Genomic DNA, 23514 nt, shown 5'->3' with positions numbered 1-23514 from the left:
GTACAAGTAAACTCTAGCGATGCTGATCCCGTGACATTATCAGATTGGATGCTGCCAAGGATAGGATCACTGTGTGAATATCATGGCCAAAGCCAAGAATCTGGTCTTTATTGGGCAGTCTGTACATCTGTTAGTTTGCTTTATTAAAAAGCAAGTATATTTTTAGTACTCTTTGGAAAGCGCCAGAGCTGACACAGCTGTTTTTTGTCTTTCAAATTGTATTTTTCATTATTTTACATGTTCAGAGTTTCCGAATTTTTACTATAATTAGTAGTATTTTCTAGCCCTATTATTGTCCAGAATAGGGTTCTGTAAATGTGTGGCCAGCCATAGACTTCTTCACCTGTTACATCATACAGCTGCCAGCATGACAACAGAGCTGAATGCACATAGTGTAATCAGTGCAGACTACTGGGCAAGACCCATGACTTTAAATAAAGAAAGAAAATTTCACAAAGAATGTTATCATGTAAATTCAACTTGCTATTATTATAATTATTATTATTATTATTATTATTATTATTAGTAGTAGTAGTAGTAGTAGTAGTAGTAGTAGTAATAGTAGTAGTATTGTATCCTCCTAAAATCTATAACAGAGTGGAGAACAAACCCAGCTCAATAATCAAATAATTTGGTGTAACATGTGTATATGTATATGGGCTACCTTAAAATCAAGTTGCACAAACAGAACATAAATGATTTAAAAATATGCAAAACTAGAACAATATATTCCTGTGAAATCTGGAAAAGTTTATGGCAATGACATTTTTTTTTTGGCCATTGTAGCCTGTGTCACTTGTTTCAGTCATATTGCTTTATCAGCAAAATACTCAACATGTAAGTAGACATTTCCATTTATTATTGAGTGTTTTATGAATATATATTCAGTAATGTTACAGCATGGTAGTGCAGTAGGATTTCTGTTTGTGTTTTGATAGACACAAGAGGGAGCAAGAGGCCAACTAGACAACATGAACTGCTGTGACACCACTTCCTCAGTGTATGCGGATCTCTACTATATTCAGTGCAGTTCCAATCAGGAAGCCTCAAATAAGATACATAATAAAAGAATGGTACATTAAGTTTGGTCATTTCTAAAATGCTAGATTGAGAGTCAAATATCTACCTATGATAGATCTATTATCTATGATATAGAAAGTATTTTTTGAACACCCAAGTTATCACAACTGGCAGGACACTGGGAATGTCATAACACTGGTAGGCTAATGTCAGTTTAGTTTCCATATATTGGCTCTTGGTGCACTCTTACTTTACCTGGGCTGAAGTGAACTGAAGAGACTACTTTGCATATGTAGGGCCATTAGGCATAGTTCTTTGAGATATAACTCGTGTTCCCATCCTTCCTTCCATTAATCGGATTGGGGGGAAAGACAAAAATATGTGTGTAGCACATTTTTGTTTCATCACCAAATAAACACCAAGTTGGCTACCAGTGTCTAAATTGAAACATCATCTTAAGATGTGAGAATTGGATATGTAGGCTACCTATCCTGTGCACAAGCCTTATAATGCATTTCCCACGTTGTGTGTGCACGCGTACCTTTATGATTAATGAATGCATGACGTCTGTGAATAGGTGGAAATAAAACTTAACGCTAGCCGTGATGACGTACAGCGGCTGCAGGTTGAATCCATAGACAGTATATAAGAAGGTTGAATCCCTCTGAGAGATCCCCAGCTGCTTCTACAGATTGGAGCTACGCTATTTCCGCAGTCGTTCAGTGGCGAGTCGATACTACGTCGCGTTCACATCCTCCTCCCCATTCTCACGCCCCGCCTTCACTGTGAATAATTACCTTTTTTTCAGCTATTCATTTATATTTTCCGTCACATGGGCTCTTGGGGTGCAATGTGAGCTGTCGAAACTGGCTGCAGCTCGTTTGAAAAAGATGGGGATTTAAAAAAAAAATTTAAAATAAATAAACTGGGACCAAAGCAAAAGGACTTTGCATCTTTTCTCTCTGCATCTCCTCTGCTGCTGGGAGACTTCAGAGGACCATGCAACACTTTAAGCCATGGCGAGCTTTGCTCCTTTTAACCGTGCTGTGCCAACCCGGAATCTCAGATAAATACGGTAAGATGATAATGGCAGTGATGGTGATTATGATGGCATGGTCCTTATCAGAAAAAAACACGGTCATATTCCAGTAATATTCCCACAGGTAGGCTACATGGTGTGTCTAAGTAAAGCTAATGACTTCACGGTGATCTCATCCGACTGTAGGGTACTTTATCCTCTGTGGCATCGCTATCATGGTTCTGTAATATTTCAACAGAGACTACATTTAGAGATCTCTATATTTAAGTGTCATTCTTCCAAAATAAACTGTAAATGATTTGCCATAGAGAGACGGGCTGTGTGGGTACTACATATAGGTAATGAGATTACACTGAGGCGGCGGAGAGATGGAGGATGCGAAGAGTGATAGGGAAGAGAAAACCTGGGTCTATAGTGAGTGTTTTCTTTTTATTTTCTGGTAGAGCCTGGGCTCATTTAGTACAATTATGATCCATGTCATGCCACCCACCAACACTCCTAATGCTGTTATTGGCATTATGTTATCGTTGTAGTCCTTTCTATTGACAAAGGAAAACCTACCAAATTCAGTTGTTGGGGATACATGAATAATGACCAGACTAACATACAGTACATGATAAAAAGAAGAGAAAAGTTGACAACAGTTTTTATATTTTAACCATAAAAAAGAGACAAAAAGTTATGCACCACTACATTTTCTATGATACCATACACTGAAGACAGAAAAGACTGCTTTTAATCAGATATATATTGTAGATTGCATATTCTGTATTGAAAAATAAATGAAAACAAATGAGTAAAGAAAACAAGTGAAATTGTTTCTTAAAAATGTGTTTACTGATGCCTGAACAGTGTCAATGTCAAATTTGTGACATTAGCAATTGTGGCTGTTTTAATAGTATTGACTATGACAGCGGTAGTAGTTTCAGCTTGACTATTTTATATTGTTAATTGCTAAAGTTAGAGTGATTTCATTGTTTTTCCTTTTTGTAGAAGGATGCAATGAACCGGCATCATTTGTGATTGATGCAATGATGCAACAAGTGAATTGTTGCCCACCCCCACCTTTCAGACTTCCACCCAAAGATATGTTTTATTGCTGTTTTTGCTGACAAACATTAAATAGCTGTCCATCTGACACATATCTGATTTGTGAAGTGTGGAGTGAATTTAATGAATAATTCAGACAGGGATTGAAAAAGGCTAAATGTCATTCTCTCTCTCAGGTTTTTGTTTTACTTCAGTTTTATCATTTAAGTGCAATCACCAAAATGTGATGCATTAAACAGATTAGAAACAATTGAGTACGGTTTATTTTAGACATCTAAAGCAGCTCATTGTGATAGCAAGGAATGTTAGAGTTTGATGGACTGTGAATACAATATTTTTAATAACCCTCATACTTGGTCTGCTGTATTGTCATATTGTTGAAATCTAGTTTTGAACACCAAACATTTACAAAACATCTATTAAAACAAGCAAAATTGAACATAAAATGTTGGATACATGCATACAAATACTGCTGATTCTGTGTGTGATTATGTGCAGCTTGCTATTACAAATCATTCATCATTGCGAAAAGCTATAACCAATCACAATTGCATTTAAAAAAAACTTAATACAATGAATAATGGACAGCTCAATGGGAAGCCATTCTGCAAGTGCCTGAAATTTCAGCACCATGGAGAGAAACCAGCAACCACTGTTGCTTCCCTTTGTCCATTCATCCATTAACGCCTCGTTGCTTCCATCTCTGTTCTTTCACACACCAGTTCATCTGTTCATTTGATTAGCCATCCATCCATCCATAAGTCCGACTGTCCATCCTCACACATGCAGTATGATGTTTATGTTAGAGCTTAAGGGTGGATGTCCTGTTGCTATGACAAACATGTATAATAGGTCAAGTTTCCCCTAAAATTGCTCACCAAACTCATGAGATTCATTGAACCCATTGTGCTACATTTTACCATGCTATGGTGCACTTTTTTCCCATTTGAAATTAAAATAATTGTTCCTAAAAAAAACAAATATTGTTTTAGCTGTTGCTGCCAGTCCGACTGTTGGCCTTTGGACCAAACCAAAGTGTACAGGAAATTAAAATGGATGGAATGGAAATAAGTTTCCAGCCCTAGAAAATAAACAGTAAAACAGTAAAATTAAACAGTTGAAGTATTTTTGTCATTTGTTTCTTGGATTTACATCCATGTTGCTTGTTGGCCCAACACTACCAGATGTCCTTTCCTGGACAACCAATCCGTGTTAGATGACTAACATTGGCATTTACGTACATTATTGTCTTGTCAACATTGTGGTGATGTGTATGTCAGTCCCACTGCAAGCCCCTGTGTGTTACAATTACTCAGATACCTCATTATTTCCCCTGCACATTAAGGTTCACTTAACATTCCACAGACTTTAGAGCCCAGGTCTCTAAGAAAATGGGTTTTGCATGTTGTTTTGCAAAACAGCACCTAGACACTCTATTGTTGTTTTTACAGTAAGAAGTCATCAAATGTGTGTGTAAAATTTAGAGTAAGATTTGATCCAAATAATTCAGAGTGAAGCAAAATTCCAGAAAAGTGATTACTGCCCCCATTAGTCATTCAAAAATAGCCTCAGTTTTCAAAGTTAAAAATTTGAGAAGACATCAAAGAAATACAAGATACTCACTTGTGCTGTGTGCACATTGTGTGTGTGTGTGTGTGTGTGTGTGTGTGTATGTGTGTGTGTAAAGTTTTGAGGAAATAGTTTTCAATCTTCTCTATCCAAGTTTATGTTCAGGTAAACATTCAATTAATATCCATTCTGCCATCCAACTAGTTATATGCCATATTTTGCATTTCATTTGGAATAATACATCTCTCATTTCCTCACATACACACATGCACACACATATTCCATACCATTATTCACTTGTTTTTGTCTTGTACATGCAAACAGAGACAAAACGTGATCCTAGCGTTGTAGCAAATAGTGAGCTGTGACGTGAAAGAGAAAGACAGACAGTTACGTTCCTATCTATCGTCAGCCAGCTGCTCCTTCCCACACTACCCTCCAAGGTCTTACTCACCACCCTAAAATAAGAAGTGGTGGAACAGCTAAAAATGAAATGCAAAGGAATTACCAACCACAGTACTAGTGACAACACTGTTCAATTACAAACCAGTTAACAAATCAGCATAACATTGTAGCCCCAAAATAATCTTATCCCTCTAACGGATCAGTATTTCCCAACCACAACATTTAGGTCAAGGTTTTAGCTTCCAACATGCTTATCAAAGATATATGTAGAAGCACTGATAGCCTGTCCAACCTGTAACACATTTGATGATGTCTATGCAGTAGCAAAACTGTCCAAGTGAAAATAAGATCCTTTTGTATTTTAAGTTTTTTTTTTTAGAAGTTCCAGGTTTTTATGCTAATGAATGACACCACCTGAGGATTCAGGGGGCTTTTAAAATGTACTTGTGCAATTATGTAAAGGTCTTATAAATGATAAGTGCAGTGTGGGTTGGCTTTGACAATGGGAGCACTAAAATATGGAAGACAGGGTGTGTTTAACCAACCACTGTCCAGTAGTACATTTGAAGCTGATTATAATGAGTAAACCAGGGTTAAGCTCACTGAACTGCGTTCTCATTTCAACCCTCTAAATGTGAGTTAAAGCAGTCGTTGCCATGGAAATTACTGTGAAAGATTTTTGTACTCTGAGTACCTGTTAGCCATCTCTTTGTCTTTCTACCTCAGGTTGCTTGTTTGAGAGAAAACTGTGCACAGGGGATCAGTTCTGCTCAGATGGTGAGTACACACACAAACACACACAAACACACACACACACACACACACACACAATCAAACAATCTCTCTCTTGAACTTTTAAGGCGGTGTACTTAATTAATCCTTTCTGTACCTTTACAGCATATTAAATTATTAACCTTGCAGCTGGATGCACACACACACACACACACACACACACACACACAAACACACACATAAACACACACACACACACTGTATGCAACTGGAAGCACGCTAACACAAAGACTGAGTGACAATTTACAAACACAAGTCAAGGATCTTTCCTTTCTCAGCCCAATGTGTCTATCTCTCTCCGTCACCTGCCCCTCTCCCTGTCCTCATCTTCATTTCAGCTAGCCCCTCCCCCGCTCTACTGTCTCCATAGCAACACTGACATCACTGTGAGGTCGACACCCCCACAGTTGTTGTGGCAATAGAGCGATGAGTCACTGATGCACACTTACGCACTTCTCTGTGGAAATTGCACTTACGTACACGAACAGCCATTGGACGGAGTACAGAATGGATCAGCGTACTTGCAGCTCAGGAGCAGACTCAGGAGCAGAGGCTGTATTTATGCACATCTGTGTGTCTGAGGATACAACATGGGAGCCTCAAAATAAGCTGCAAACAATGTTTTTTAGACACAAACATACTAATTGACCTAATTCTTTTAAAATCTCCATAGTCTCCATAGATTCATACAGGTCTCCTGGTAACTAATAAGCAGCTGCTGTGTTGCGTTTAGATTAGGAGGTTGAAAAGGTGTGACTGCAATTTCTGCCTTTAATGGACAGGACAGCTATGTAAGAAAGGGGAGAGAGAGGGGGAAGACAGTCAGGAAATTGTCACAGGTCGGACTCAAACCCTGGACCTCTGCGTCGAGGCATAAACCTCCATGTATACGTGCGCCTGCTCTACCAACTGAGCCAATCCAGCCACATACTCCAATGTTTTTTGAAGCAGGCTGGTTTGCTGACGTACCAGGAGTTGAATGGGAGTATCGATATCAATTTCGTCTCTCTGTGTTGATCGATGTAGAGACTGATCCGGTACAGGAGGCAGCGGGAAGATGAATTGTGTCCTGTGTGTCTCGGTGTGCCATGAATGCATATCATCTTTTAGGTGCTCTCAGCAATTGTTTATTTATGTCTTTTACAGGATGTGTGGCTGGCCCTTATAGACTTGGCTATATGCCAGACAGATTACACGTTTTTCAGGTTGTTACTGTCACACTATTTTTGATACATTTGGTAGAAGTTTTCACAGCTCTCAAAGACAGTCAGTGGTGGTGGAGGAGGTGTTGTTGACCTGTTTGTGGTGCTGTGTAAGGTCATTTATGATGGACCACCGTCACATTAATGTTGTTTTTGCAGGCCCTGTAAGCCTGTAGAGTACATTAGAGTGTTAGGCCTGTGTTAAACAGATTAAGGTCATACATTGTGACCTGAGTTCTGTGTGCACCCTGATCATGTCAACCAGCTGCTCCTTGAGGTGCTTACTTAGGGGATACCAGGTCAGTGTACAACAGGAATCCAGCCAGCCAAATAGGGAAGGTTTGGTGGGTCTGTTGTAATAGGCCATTGTAGCACATGCACATTTTAGTGCGGTGCTCCACACCAGTGTTTATGTCTCTAGTTTGATTGGCTTGGCTAATTGACTTTACTGTGACTACACACACTTTTCTTCCTCGGGCTTACACAACTTTCACCTACTGTAGAATATAGCACAAATGCTTGTCATCACAATTAATTTAACAATAAATATTTGCATATTAGCATTTTTTTAATAATCTAATTTGAGCCAAACATTGCATTTCTTATACATGTAACAGATATCCCCCGTCCTAAGATAATTACTACGGTATGTTCCCTGCACAAAAATGATATCTACAGAAATAACCCAAGCTCCAGAAATAGTCCCAATCCAATCAAACCATGCAGTTTGCTGTCTTCTCTACATTCATCTTCCAGTCCTCCTCCTCATGTTCCTCTTCTCTCAGCCAGTCATCAGCCAGTTCACCACCAGAATAACAGCTACTGTATTGCCACTCTATCCGTGCAATGCATTGCCAGGATACAATAACCTATGTCACATCACATCATCGACATCAACTATTTGTAATTTGATTAAAGGTTTCACTGACTGGAATACAATTTGTGGGGGAAGATGCACAAGTTTGTATCTGTATCTCTAGTGAATATTCTGTAAATCTTCTCAGACTAAAGATCACCTTGGTTAACACTAACACAAGGATAACGCATTCACCTGATTGTATACCCACCCACCTACAAGGAGTTAACTCTGCAAAACATAATTTAATTAAAAACATGACAGTCTATTTACTCTTCAAAACATTGAGTAGCAAAACATAATCTGTACTGTTTCCTATAACAATATATAAACTACATAAACTCATTAATCCTCACTAATCTTTTCAGTATAACAATTCACTGTTTTACAGTGGCAGGTTGGGTTGTGTCAGATTTAGTCAGTGTAGTGAAAGACTGTGGTGACTCATCAGTGCGCCAGATACGATTTATTCCCATCACATCACAGTCTATCTTTTTCTTCAGAAATATCTTCATTTTTATTCACTGAGATTTCAGAGATAGATTCAGGCCTTATGCCACTGATGTGACATCAATATTGATATCTCTAAATAAAGTAGGACATTTGAGATTCTCAATAACTAACTCACTTGTTTACGTAACTTACATTTTCTGGTGGACGGCTGCTCTCCTCCTGAATCTTTTCTATCTGATGCTGAAGCAGGACACTAAGTAGGTCAGGGGTTTTCCAGTACGCCTGACTCCCTGGTTCCAGCCATTTTTCATTGTGGCTTATGTCAAAAAAGTAAATTGCTTAGGCTGACATAATGCACAGAATTGGTACATCTGTTCGTGTACTGCAGATGTTCAAAAATATAGATTAATTTGTGATCATGAGATAAGAACAATTCACTAAAAATAATACTGAGCAAATGATGATTCATCATTTCTGTTGCCATGAGGCTGCCTGCAGGTTAGCAACTATTTCAAAGGAAATTTTCTAAAGCACCAGACTAACAGTGGCAGAACTTTGTCAAAAGCAGTGACAAGTAGTATAAGTGTGTGGGTTGTACTTCAAGGCTATGACTCACTGCTGTGGGCTAGTGTGCTGTGTGGAAGTGCGGTCAGGTAGGTGTGCTACATAAGAATTAGGGGTATTATTACAAAGGAATGTACCATACCTCAAGGACAGCTCCATTAGATATTGGTGGTTAAAATGTGAACAGCTTTAGCTAAAAATCACAGAAAATAAAAACTTCAATAAATGCGTTGTTGCATTATCAGAGACTGTATTTTCAATAGGCATTTATAGGTAGTAGGTGTTCTATTGTTCTATTCAAGTAAGTAAGTGCATGCACAATACCTGAACCCTGAAACTGAAGCACTTACAGGAAATGGAATTCAGCCATCAGTAATATTATTATTATTTACAACTGTGCTTTTCCTCCTTATTGTCTGTAAACTGTGCTGGATTTTAGGCCAGAAGTCACTTTAAAAAGAAAGCTCAAGCAAAATAAGGGTTAAAAATATGTTGTATATGTTATGTGTGTGTGTGTGTGTGTGTGTGTGTGTGTGTGTGTGTGTGTGTGTGTGTGTGTGTGTGTGTGTGTGTGTGTGTGTGTGTGTTTATTCCAGATGGACTGTTCGGTCAGTGTCGTAGCTCGAAGCAGGACCTGTTCCAGTACCAGGTGTCAGTTCCTGTTCTGAAGAGAATGCAGGAAGTCCTCAAACAGCTCATGCTGCAAGGTGAGATGACATATAAAAATCATCAATAGCATTATTTAAAAAAGCAAAGAATTTTAGAGTGAATACCCCATTGCTTCTAAGTAACTGTATAGTCAAAGGTTTTAAACAATATAGTTGGTGTGTGGTGTGTCTCTTTTGGGGATCATTTTAACCGTTTTTACATTAATTACATTCTGTAATTTATCTGCATTATTGTACCTGGAATTTAAATTTCAGTCTTCTGTCATGTGTCAGTCTAATTCAAAGGAAAGAAAGTCAATGCAAATTAAAATATTTTTAAACCAAGACTAAAAGTCAATAGCCATGCTAACAACTCTGTGAGGTTGTACATAGACACAGCTGTTCTGTAAGTTAAATGCTAAGGTCAGCATGCTAACATGCTCAAAATGACAATGCTAACATTCTGATGTTTAGCAGGTATAATGTTTACCATGTTCACCCTTTAGTGTACCGTGTTAGCATGCTAACACTAACAGTACAGTAGTACAGTGCAGTAAAATGTACAGGCAGAAATCCATTCACTATACAAGCACTTAGCATTCTTTAATTGCTTTGTGTGTGTGTGTGTGTGTGTGTGTGTGTGTGTGTGCGCGCGCGCGTGTGCAGGTCTTTCCTGGCAAAATGACATCACTCAGTATATCTTATCAAAGGAGCTGAAGAGAGTTCCCCATACTACCCACCCCTCTAAGCCAAATTCCTCTTCCTCCTCTTCTCATTCGTGAGTACTCTCCAGTTACAGTGATATTTACTGAGGAATGTACACAAAACAAATAAGTCAAAGGACAGAGTCAGAGACATCTATTCATTTCACCCTGAGTCTATTTATTTCCCTCTGGACCTATTCCCTTATCCTTTCCTCCTCTCAACCCCTGTGCCGTCCTAATCTCTCTTTGTTTCTCTCTGGGTTGCCAGGTCCAAACAGAACATCCCCCACCACCACAACCCTAAGTCGGGGTCCACACCTTCTGGTGGCAACTATGTGGACTACATGATTGTCGATCCTCCTCAGTCCCCACTACACATGCAGACAGCCTCAATGGACCCATATGCATACCACCAGGTACACACACATCATTAGCATCCAAAGGCAGGTGTGTGTGAGTGTGTGTGTGTGTGTGTGTGTGTGTGTGTGTGTGTGTGTCCGTGCGTGCGTGCATGCGTGTGTGTGTGTGTGTGTGTCAAACTACAAAACTTGTCCCAGGCATAAGTGTGGTTGAAACAGACAAACATGAATGAAATCCCAACTCATAAAACAATAGGACATCACATTCTAGAATTAAACCCATTGTATATCATCCTAGATGGTAAATACATCAGAAAACGCAGAAACACGAATAAATATAATGAATATGACATATTAAACCTTAGATATCACACACACACACACACACACACACACATCCAGACAGTACTAAATCAGCGTAATATCTCTCCTAATTCCAGCATAGATATCAAGATGATGTAGAGAGATCACTCATTGGAACAGGGGCCGGTTATGCCCGCCCCTCTTCAAGGTCCCAGGCCAATCAAAGAGAGCGAGAGAGAGAGCGAGAGCGTGACAGGCAGCTGCTACAGGAAGCCTTGTCTCTGTACCTGGCGTCTGCGCAGCCCTCTTATCGCCACCGAGGGGCCGCTGCCATGGCTCCTGCAGGTAAACGAGATTTGTTATTTTCCTAAATAAAACACACAATAAAGAAGCATGACAGATGAAAACATTAAACTTAATTGCTGTATGGTCAAAAGAATACTGCCATGTAGAGGTTTTTTTAAGCATTTAGAAACATTATGACTAAACAATTCTCTTTAACATCATATGCTATGCTATGCTATGCTATGCTATGCTATGAGCAGGTCTGCCTTATTATGAAGACCTGGAACTGGAGCTACCAGTGGACTATGTGGAAGACTACACCCTAGAGGAGAGACTTGGTACTGCTGGCAGACAACAAACGCTGCAGAATAAAAAAGTTCCTCAGGACATCAGCACTCTGTCTGGAAACAATGGTGCGGAAAAGGAACTTCATTTGATTCAAATTTAATTTACATGATGTATTACAACACATTTAAAGAAATGCTTCAACAGATTTGAGCAATAGGCGTACTTACACTGTGTGCATATACAGTACATCCATCCAATTTCTAAATTGGAAAAGTTAATGCTAACTTTGGTATACTGTGTTAGATGGCCTGCTCCAGAGGATGTCAGGAGTCCTGCAGAGGTACGGAGTTGACCCCAGAGATCTCAGTCAAGAGCAGCTCTACAAGCTAGCCCTCATTCTGCAGCTGATGCGGGCCCAAGACAAAACAGGTCTTTCAGTAATTTCTAAACTAAATAGAAATACTGAGTCCTCTGTCCTTTCTTTTACACATAAAAGTGGAACTATAAAGCTACAATATTACATTTCAACATCTATATACCGTATATACATATATGAAGGATTAGAAGTAAAAAGTCTGCAGCCTACTACCTTTTAATATGACTTTTATACCTTATGATTTTATTCTATCATCCATTTTCTGCCAGTAAAGTAAGTGTTGCTTTTTTAAGATGTGGAGATCTAAATATCCCAAGAAAAATAGAACATCTTGCTGGCTGACTCTTGCGTAAATAGATAAAACAGACAATGCTAAAATAGAATTGCGTTGTTGTCTGTCCTAACACAGATCCTACTGAGAAAGACCGTATTGCCCTCAAGGAGGTATGTCAGCATTCATTGTCAGCAGTGTTCACAAGGAGCAATCATACACCTTTATGACTGACAGGTCTTTCATCATTCCCCCTTAGATGCAGCTGTTAAAAACAGACAGTGTGTCCCATAAGCCGGAGAAGCCTGTCCCTGTTCCCGGTCCCCCTGATGCTCCTCCTGCCCCCCCCTCCACCTCAGTGCCAACTACACCTCCAGCCAAGAGCGCCAGTCTCCCTCCTTCTGCCTCCCAGCCTCCGCAGGCCGCTCCTGCTGAAACTGGACAAAGTTTGAAGAAGCAGGGGCTGCCACTGGTTGAGGGTACAGGAGCCAAGGAGGAGTATGGGTACATTTACACCAACCAGAGGTCAGCACTCGATCAAAATCAGCTTTCAGCTTTCTGTTTATTATAAATAAACTGCTTAAACATGAAGTCACTAAATGTCATATTACTTGCTAGTATAGAGCAGCAAATATAGCATTTATCAAACATGATGTTTACAAGGAGGATAATTATGTTTTTCATTCGTAGTCCTCTGAGTTTGTATGATGGAGTGAAGCTGTTGGAGCTACTGGCTGATAAGATACACCTGACAACAAGCAGCTTCATTAAAATCAGGTAACACCACTGTGTGTGTGTGTGTGTGTGTGTGTGTGTGTGTGTGTGTGTGTGTGTGTGTGTGTGTGTGCGTGCGTGCGTGCGTGCGTGCGTGCGTGCGTGCGTGTGTGCGTGCGTGTGTGTGTGTGAGAGAGAGTTGTACATTTTAGATTTTTACTCTAAACATTAAGAATCATTTTTACAGTTTTGAAGCATCTAACATGTGTGTCCCTGTGGTTTTGTGTTGCCAGTGTGGTGGGCCCTGCGCTGACGTTCCGTATCCGCCAGAATGAACACAACATGACGGCTGAAGAGGTGGCTGCTAAAGCTGGTGAGGCTCAAAAACACACAGACACACTAACACCTACCTACCCACACATACACACAAGCATGAAGTGAAAAGTACGTGGGCAACTTGTACTGTCGCTCTCACAGTTTCTTTCTCAAATACCATTTCACCAAACATGCATTTTTTTTTCTCACATCAATAATAATTGATGATTTTTTTCCACCCCAACAGTATCTGAAAAAAACTTCCTGGAGTCTGAGACAGGCCTGAAGATTGTACAGGCGGGAGTGGGAGAGGTACTTGATACACACATACACAGAATCTCACTTAGCCTCTGTGGAAAATTCCCTTTGTAACCGCTCCTATTACAGTTTTTGCCGATTGCTTACACACTGAAATCAAAAGTATTACACAATTATCAAAACCTTACACTCAAGGAGCAAAATGTTGGTCCAGATGTGCACCACTATAAGCACAATGTCAGCCTCACACTTTTTGCAAAACAATACACACAGTGATTTGCAAAACATTAAACACACTTGTATACATTAGACACAGAAGTATATCATGATGTCACTTCCTTGCAATTCCAAAGCACTGACTGTCAAATGACCACACCTATGACCACACATGATTGCTTACAGTTTTTTTGCACTATTTTGAAAACAGGGACTGGTTTTTCAGAACACTACACACAATCAGCACAATCACACACCCAATTAGCAGAACACCTCAGACCCTTTGCAGGTTTTGATAATTGTGTAATACTTTTGATTTCAGTGTGTAAGGGACCGTTTGGTATTTATGGAATGGACCACTGGAGGAAAATAGGGGAGGGTCATGTCTTTTTATTCTTTGTTGATGGGAGGGTCATCCAATTTTATTTTAGTCTAGGGGGAAGGGTCACCCAACTTTTTTATTCATGAGATCAGCAAAATTTCAAAGTGGCTTGTTCGGTGCATATTTATCTATGTAGCTCCATGAAGCTCTCTCAGTCTCGGCCCCTATTGCTAGCAGATGGGTCCCTCCCTGTTTAGTCAGCCAGACAATTTGAGCTGTAGCTTTAGAGACCGTGGGATTTCCCAAATTGAATAAAACCCGCTCGCACATATAAACACAAAACTGCTTTGGTAGCTCCATTGTGTTGTAACTAAGACATCTGCTGAAAAATGTATCTTATTCATTAGCACGATTGCCGTACTGTTTAGTTCAAAAACATCCAAAACACTGTACGAAAACATAGCGGACCAGACGCAAGCTTTTATTTTGAAAAGTCGAAGCTCGCGGACAGCACCAAGCCGGGAGGGCATGAGACGGGAGGTCTCCAGGCTGCAGAGAGTTTGGTGAAGTTATTGTATATTTGCATCTGTGTTCTTCATTTACCGTTCTCTAATCACTGAGAAGTAGAATTGCTAAAAGGGTTTTAGGATAGCAACAGCAGTGTGTAACTGGTTCAAACTGAATTAAAGCTGCAGTAGGTAAGATTGTGAAGAGCCAGGACTTTGCCAACAAATTTGAACACTGTGTTTGCAAATGCAGAGGATATATTTGGTATTGCTCAGTCGGAATATCAGTAAATACCATCAAACGAAGGTGTTGAGGAAGAAAATGAGCTCAACTTTTTGTAAGAAAAATGACTTGGTGAGCACAAGCACTGTACTGTACTGTGACGCAGCACAAAGGCAGTACATTCATCTCAGTTATAGAGCTTGTTTTACATCCACCACAACACTTGCTGTGCTGTAATATTGTGTGGGGGTGTTTGTCTGTGTGTGTGTGTGTGTGTGTGTGTGTGTGTGTGTGTGTGTGTGTGTGTGTGTGTGTGTGGTTGTGTGTGTGTGTGTGCGTGTGCGTGTGCGTGTGCCAGAGCTAATCAGCAAATCTTCACCTCATAACAACCATCATGTCACTTGTTGCCATGGTGCTCAATCTCCCCCACTCCCACCCCATCCTGTGGCTCCCAGATCCCAGGTGCTATGGCAACAGTCACAGGTGTCATTAACCTCATTATTTGCTGTTCAAACAAACAGCATGATTCCAGGCCTCTGACTCATCGCCCGCATCTCAAACTGTGTGTATAATTATAGATCGATAACAAAATTCCCTTTAGACTGACTATCAGGATAACACACACACACACACACACACACACACACACACACCAATTGGATTCAGGGGCTGCTGCATATAATTGGGCAACATAGTTTTAAAAGATAGAAAAGATGATGATGAAGAGGTGGAATGACACACTGCTGTCTTTTTAATTGGTTCCTGGTTCATACTACCTTGACTTCTCGGACCTCTGTCTTTAAAACTCAACATCAACCTCTCGCCGAGCACACCTTGCTCTCGTGTACAGTTACATAGAACCAAATGGGTTGTTCAAGTGAAATGAGTGACCTTTAAATTCCAGTGGTGAGGGCAGATTCCCTGGGTAGCTTAGCTTGGGTTGACTACTCTCAAAAGGCGAGATATCAATAAATGGAGATAGCACTTAGCCTAGGTAAATAATAATGTTTTCTTTGTGTTCCTTCCCCCTTGCCCATATTACTCACTGCTCCTTATGTTTTTTTCCCCCCCACAGAGGACCGATGCACGGGGCCTCCCTCAGGTAACCAGGGTTTCCCAGGGCTCCAGTGGCACAGTCATCACCCTTGTTTCTATGGCAGTCGTAGGAGGCGTGCTGGTGTTGGCCATGGCCGTAGCTTGTCTCAGGCACTACTCTCAGCAAGTGGCAAATGGCAAGCTTGGACTGGGGCCAGAGGGAGGAGCAGAAACACACTTTGACTACCAGGTAGGGCAGCGTAAGAAGATTCAGGACTGAGGAAAGGCCATTTTGTACAAAATCCCAGGAGTTCTGTTTCTTTGTTTGTTTGCTTTTACATAAGTGTCAATGTCATGACAATGTGTAAGAAACCCCATTATGTATGTTTGAAAGAGGAATCAATTTGTGAATTTACATTTGTTATTTAGAGCATATACAGTAGGTCATAATGAAGACATTTTGTTTTTAATCAGACAGAAGAATGACGTAGAATGTTAATGACATGAAATAATCATAACGTCAGTTGATTAACTCAATCATCAGAAAATTGTGAGGAGCACGGGATAATGGACCCAAATGCAGGGAGAGGCAGGCAGGCAGGCAGGCAGGCAGGAGAAGGTTGAATACGATGATTTATTAACAAAAAAAAGGCAGAGTTCCAACAAACTAGGGTATCCAAAAGGCAGAAGGTAACACAAGGTGTCCTGAGGAGGCAGGCAAACAAAAGGAACAAAAGGCTGCAGGGGAGATGACAAACACGGGCACGCTGACTGAGAAATACTGAGCAGGACGCAAACAGACAGGACGAAACACAAAACAATCTGACAAGTGTTGTTTATATGGTATCGATGATGCGTTGCTGTGTAGAGAGGAATCTGCCGACACTGTTTCTTGATTATAAAGGTTTATTCACATTCAAGAAATCAGCATCAAATTACAAGCCCTGCAGAGCTCGGAGAGGACAGCTTCCCAGATTCTCAAAAGTCACTCTGAGGTTCTGCTGTTAACACATGGTATATCTATTCTTCATAACTTAGGGTGGGTTCGATACCTGACCAATGGCTTCATGCCAACTGGCTCTATCTCAACATCCTGGGGGCCCATTGATAATGCATGCCAGATGTGTCCTGTGGCCCTTTTCCTATAGAAGTATCCCCCAAGAGTAAAGTTCATCACTCCTAGCTACATATAGATAGTTCAGATATGGCCTAAATACAAATTATAGAATGATCAGATAAAATAGGATGACAAGAGACAAGGGAAACACAAGGACTGAATACACTGGGTAATGAGGTAACGAGGGGCAGGTGAAACACATTAGGAGAGACAGGGTAATTAACAAAGGCGGGAAAACACAGGAAGTAAAACTAGACAAGACAAGACAGAAAACAGGACTATCAAAATAAAACAGGAAACACAAATACACAGAACACAGTCAAAACAGGGTAAACAGAAACCTACACAATGAACTGGGAAATATACACAACATAAATATACAAAACAGGATGCATACAGAAATCTACAAACAAGACAACAGAAATGGAACAAAATACAAGGCAAAACACTGAAACCATAACAGAAAATAATCATCAGTACTAAACAGTAAGTGGCAAAAAAGCCAAGACTTTTGAACGCATTTGTCATGTTTTTTCACAATTCACCTATACAGTAACTGATTATTCAATCAATCAGTATTGATAATAATGCATGGTTGCAGCCCTGTTATTTATTAATTACCTTGTTTTCCTGTTCTACCGCTCCCTCTCCTTACTTTCCACTCAGGAGCTATGTCGGCAGCACATGGCGTCCAAAACCTCCCTGTCCCGCCAGGACCTCGTGGCCGGGGTGAGCAGCACCATGGCGGGGTCCGCCATATGCCCGGGTGCTGGCGGTCGAAGGGGTACGGACACGTCTCGCGTCAGCAGCGTTTCCTCCCAGTTCAGCGATGGCCTCCAGCACAGCCCGTCGTCCACCCACAGCTCCACCCCGTCCTGGAGCGAAGAGCCAGCCCAGTCTAACATGGACATCTCTACTGGGCACATGATACTGGTGAGTTCATCAGAAAGGAGAGAAAATGTACTTCCTGGTGTAGCAAAAAACAAATTCATCCTTTACCTCGCCGATATTAACCTCCTACATTTTATGTGCATGTTATGTCTCTGTCAGGCTTATATGGAGGATCACCTGCGTAATAAGGACCGTCTTCAGAGGGAGTGGGAGGCTTTGTGCTCGTACCAGGCTGAGCCCAGTTCAGTAGCTGTGGCTCAAATCCCCAGCAACATCGACAAAAACAGACACGCTGCATCCATCCCCTGTTAGTTCATCAATGTGTCACTGTGATTGTTTCCTATCTTTAGCTGTGCTGGTGTCATGTTTATATCAGTCATTGATCACCCTGCTGAGTCATTCGTTCAGTGACTCAATCTTGACACCTGTTTTCTTTCACAGATGATCACTCCCGGGTGAAGCTGAAGACTGAAGTCAACCCCAATAAACAAGACTACATCAACGCCAGCATCATTGTAAGAATGCTTCAAACAATCTAAAACATTTACAGTATGTGATGATATTTTTAATTAGTGGTTTGCTACATGGTGAGTTATCCCCTATATATACAATATACAATATGAGGATATAAATAAACAGTCTTTGATTATGATGTCCTGTGCAAGTTTGACCTAGGTATATATTTGAACTATAATAGAACACTATACAACTATATATTGCTGCTAATACATTTTCATTGTATATGACTTAAGCAAGAAACTAATAAATTTTTCTAAAATACCATTTTAGAGAAAATCTGTGAACTGTGAATATGAAACTATTTGGATGTGTCTTACAGTTATATTCTGTTTTTTTTAACAGTCTCTCTATCAGACTATGAACACTTAGACCTGATTTAAGTCTAATGTCTAAAATTAAATCCATACCCAAGAGGCCAAAGAAAATATTTTGAAGCTTTTGACTTTATTGTAATAGATTGAATTGCTCCCTTGCTGTAACTTATATCTTGTTTTAGAATCCTCAGCAGGAAACACCTCCTGAGAAACTCTGCTCTCTTCCTTTTTTAACCCATAGGTTGATCATGACCCTCGCCAGCCAGCGTATATTGCCACACAGGGACCACTGCCTCACACTGTCGCTGATTTCTGGCAGGTCAGTACAATCTTCCTTCTGTTCTTTTTTCTGTCTTACTCCCAATTGAGAGGATTTTACTTTACTTGCTGTTTAGTGACAAATTAAAACAATGCAGGCCATTGGACCGTTCAGTCCATCTGCAGGAAATCTGCCTTGTTACTCACATACTGTACTTATTTTAATGCGTGTCGTGTGTGTGTGTGTGTGTGTGTGTGTGTGTGTGTGTGTGTGTGTGTGTGTGTGTGTGTGTGTGTGTGTGTGTGTGTGTGTGTGTGTGTGTGTGTGTGTGTGTGTTCTCTCTGACCGGCAGATGGTGTGGGAGAATGGCTGCACAGTGATAGTGATGATGACAGCTCTGGTGGAAGATGGAGAGAAACAGTGCGAGCGATACTGGCCCGATGAGGGCTCATCACTCTACCACATCTATGAGGTTATTTTCCTGTCATATAACTCACAACCTTTCATTTTACTTTTTTTATAATACTCTCCTAGTAACAAACATTCAGTGTAATAAGTACAGTTTCCCTCCAGTAGACCTGTTCCCAAAATAGTTTTTGTTCAAAACACATATGTACAAAAGAGTGGCAGGGTTATGTTAAATGTTTTTTTATTTAAGCAAGAATACTGCTTAAGGTTCACATGGATGTTTGCCTGATGAAGACTTTGCAGGGTTGAAATGTTGCATCCATCAACTTACTTTCTTTTACCGTCTTGTCCATACCTCTCTTGTGTCTGCCATCGTCCCTCTCTTCTTTCCTCTTTGTGTCTTGGTGTTTATCAGGTGAACCTGGTGTCAGAGCACATCTGGTGTAAGGACTTCCTGGTGCGTAGCTTTTACCTGAAGAACCTCCAGACGCAGGAGACCAGGACCTTGACGCAGTTTCACCTGCTGAGCTGGCCGGATGACGGCATCCCCACCTCCACGCGGCCGCTGCTCGACTTCCGCAGGTAAGAAACTACACAATTGCACGTAAACGTGAACATAGCGACTATCCCCACTTGTGCCCTTGATTTCAACAGGTGCCACAAGACTCTCAATATTAAACGCGACAGGGGGTCAGGATGCAGTGTGTGTAATGTTGCAATGACTCACTGGTACCCTAACACACCAGCAGGTTTTTATCGTCCTGATCACGTTCATCACATCCATCTTTTATTCTCTGTGTCCAATCTTCCCTGCCATTCTGCATGGTGTGTTCCACATTCAATACCCTATCTATCATCTTGGCTCTCTCTCTCTCTCTCTCTCTCTCTCTCTCTCTCTCTCTCTCTCTCTCCCTCTCGCCCAGTGTGCAGGTTGATAGGTTTGTATTTTAACATCTCCCAGTGTCATTTTTGTGGTTTGCAGCTAGTACTCTGGCTCCAGTTGCATAGTCACAAAAATGAGCATTGGAAGGTGTGACTGGCTACTGCAAGAGGGACAGTGAATTTGTGGCTTCCTCTTCACCTATTCTTGCCTGTTTTACCATGTCACTGACGTCCACCACCTCATGCAGTTTTCTGTTTGTTCCTGTCCTGACATCCTTTACCTCAATCCTGATCTTACTGTTTTCATCTGTCATATATCTTTCAATCCTTTGTTCTTCTTTCTTGGCCACATTGTGCTCTCCTCTCATTGCCTTTTAATTGAATCACAAACCTCAAGCACCTGGTGTTGTATAATGTCTTGATTTAATGTCTTGATTTAAGTTTATAATACATTATTTTATAATAAAGCCTTTTTCTGTTCTTTGTTCTCCTTTCTTTCTCTGCTGTCCCTTTGTTCCTGCTTTTCAGGAAGGTGAACAAATGCTACAGAGGTCGTTCTTGCCCAATCATCGTTCACTGCGGGTAAAAAGAAAAAAAAAGAATCTAATGAGTGTCTGATTTCTGTGAAGCACTGGAATTTACAGAATCATATAATATGAAGAATATGTGTTTGGAAAGCAGGTAAAACACTCTGGAGAATTACAAGTGCAATGCTTCCTTTTATATCTCTCTCACTCTCACAGTGATGGCACTAGCCGGACTGGCGCATACATCCTGATCGACATGGTACTGAACCGCATGGCCAAGGGTGAGTTGCTCTCACACACACACACACACACACACACACACACACACACACACACACACACACACACACACACACACACACACACGCAAACAGCAAAGTCAACATTGAGGGTGGAATTTGTCAAGGCTCATTAGAGCTCAGTGTGTATACCTGTGTTACCTATTGTGGACAGAGGAGGGGGCTATAGTCACAATGTAGTTAAATGAGTCTGCTTATGTGACATTTGAATTATTCCACACTAAACTATAGATGTATACATGTATCATTTATGGCTGTTGTTCCATAATAGGTAACACTTTAATAACCATCATTAATAAATGGTAAATTGATAGTTAATTAAACTTTAGTTGATAACGTTAGTTATTTTACTGTTAACAAAACAATGAAATGATGATTCATAATGATATTTACTAATGATCAGTAATGCTGTAATTCATGTTATTTTATTATTAGTTTAGTGTCATATAAAATAATTAGTTTATACATTTAGATAGTTAATACTTTTCCAATGGTTAATAATTGTTTTGTAAACATCTAAAAAAAACATTATTTGGATGGCTATTATAAAGTTGCAACTAATGTTTTTAATAATTAATTAATGATTAATAAGTGGTTTATAAAGCATGAAGTAACAATCATTTGGCCCTATTAAGTCTTTTTTTGGTGAGCTATCTGAATAATCTTTATAGATGCTTTAGAAAGTATGAATCAACTATTAACAAGGTTGCAACTTTATAATAGCCATCCCAATAATGTTTCCAAATGACGGTTTCCAAATGATTTCTTAATCAAATCATTTGGGAATCATTAACAAATACTACGGGTACTGACTTAAGCTAAATTAACTATCAATTCACCATTATCTTATCCTCTTTTAGTGTGTCAAGCTAATATAAAGAGGGTAGCATAATAATTGTTTTCTTAGTTGTCAGGATAACTTTGTAATCCTATTTTCCTATTTACATTTTTATAGAGTGCTAAGAGTAAAGGCTCTTAACTTCTGTGGCACCAAAACTCTGGCAGTATACCTCAAAAACTGGTCGTGATGCTTTTACTGTTCCTGTTGTTGTTTTTAGGAGTGAAGGAGATCGACATAGCAGCCACACTGGAGCACATCAGAGACCAGAGACCTGGCTTGGTCCGCACCAAGGTACCATAAATCTGTGTTTGCACTATTTAAGCACTTTTGAAGTGGACGTCTATCATAATCCAAGTGTCTCTCTCTGTCGTATCTCTAACCATCCCGTTCACACCTTTCACTCTTGCATTTCCATCTCGCTATTTCTTTTCCCCACCTCTCATCCTGATCAGGACCAGTTTGAGTTTGCGCTGACAGCAGTAGCCGAGGAGGTGAATGCCATCTTGAAAGCCCTGCCACAGTGAGGACATCCACAGGCACACAGCAAGAAATACTCTTAGGATCCAGTCATGTATGTCTGGCCATCACTGTAAATAGGAATTTGCTCGACCACACTTGGAGCAGTTACTGCTCATATTTTCAGCATGCGGTATTTTACCATCTACTCATTCTCTGGGTTTTTTAAACTTTTTGGAACTTAAATAAATCATTTCTGGCAGGATGTAAATATGGACAGAATATCAAATTATTTCACCAGTATGGCACACATTTGATCTGTGCTCTCTGAAGTTAATTAGACAACAATGAGGCCATCAGCAGTGAACTACAAGGAGTAAAAACTTGCATTTACTGTACCCCTCTCCACATTACCTGTGTCTGAGTCTGACCGGATAGAATACACTTCTGTTGATGGTTGGAGTGTGACATTGTTACCTATCTTACCACCATCTGATTCTTTGCTTCATCTACCCATTTACTGGACATGATGATTCAACAGATGACTTATTACCAACACTGAAGGTTTGTTCTGTTGAACATTTTCTCCCTTTACAAACTTAGCAAATTTCTAAGACATTTATCTGGCTGATACGGTTTCAATCCATTTGAACTCTCTGAGTGTGTTGTTACGTGTCCACCAGAATACTGTATGCTACTGTCTAGTGTGTGATGATTTCCAGCAGGTTTTTATTTGCAAGGCTTGTCTTTGCCATGACAACATGATTGTTGGCTTTAAGCACTGGTCCTTTTGTAACAGACGCTGTACCTTGACCACTCGGTACACCTCGCCTTGTGTCTTTCTCGTTCTGCGTTTAAAGTAACTCTGGTTGGGTTCTTTTATTGTCTGACTCGGTGTACAACCTTGTGGTTAATGTAAATAATTCATCCTGATGATTGTGTTTATTTCATGTAGCAGAGAGATAGAAAATATCTATATAAATGTATTTTTGACTTGACCTGAATAAATTTGTGACGTGATGCAGCAAAAAACTAATAAAAAAAAGCCTCAAGTGCTCATTTTTAGAACCCCTGTTTTGTTTAGTGGTTGTGCTTTTTGTTTTATACAAAAGTTCAAGTTCTGCTGTCTAGTGTATTTTATCCATTGATGTGAAATTGATGTATTATTCAAAATAGTGCATCAAAAGTTGCACTTTCAGAGTTTTACATACAGTTCCCCCTGCAGCACA

The 23514-nt window shown here is 40.2% G+C and overlaps 1 protein-coding gene across 1 annotated transcript; it reads left to right on the top strand.

The window, feature by feature from the left end:
- The first annotated feature begins 1769 nt into the window (after nt 1-1769).
- ptprna (protein tyrosine phosphatase receptor type Na) lies at nt 1770-23359 on the top strand. Its single transcript, XM_039817682.1, has 24 exons — nt 1770-2095; nt 5810-5860; nt 9547-9657; nt 10264-10375; nt 10570-10717; nt 11101-11308; nt 11509-11661; nt 11840-11965; nt 12322-12356; nt 12443-12708; nt 12874-12960; nt 13191-13270; nt 13460-13524; nt 15813-16022; nt 17556-17822; nt 17940-18087; nt 18222-18295; nt 18855-18932; nt 19225-19344; nt 19696-19862; nt 20691-20744; nt 20906-20970; nt 22047-22120; nt 22282-23359. Exons 1-24 carry the CDS (start codon nt 2020-2022, stop codon nt 22351-22353), a joined length of 2847 nt encoding a protein of 948 aa, XP_039673616.1. The 5' UTR covers nt 1770-2019; the 3' UTR covers nt 22354-23359.
- The last annotated feature ends 155 nt before the right edge of the window (nt 23360-23514 follow it).

The sequence above is a fragment of the Perca fluviatilis genome, chromosome 12 (genome assembly GCF_010015445.1).
Source record: "Perca fluviatilis chromosome 12, GENO_Pfluv_1.0, whole genome shotgun sequence".
Lineage (NCBI taxonomy): Eukaryota > Metazoa > Chordata > Actinopteri > Perciformes > Percidae > Perca > Perca fluviatilis.
This window is presented reverse-complemented; position numbering and strand designations above follow the sequence as displayed.

Excerpts from the sequence above, each read along its gene's own strand:
- ptprna (XM_039817682.1), top strand. The coding sequence starts at position 2,020 with ATGCAACACTTTAAGCCATGGCGAGCTTTGCTCCTTTTAACCGTGCTG. Across the intron at positions 10,718-11,100 it reads ACCCATATGCATACCACCAG|CATAGATATCAAGATGATGT; the intron begins GTACACACACAT and ends TCCTAATTCCAG. Across the intron at positions 18,933-19,224 it reads CTGTCGCTGATTTCTGGCAG|ATGGTGTGGGAGAATGGCTG; the intron begins GTCAGTACAATC and ends TCTGACCGGCAG.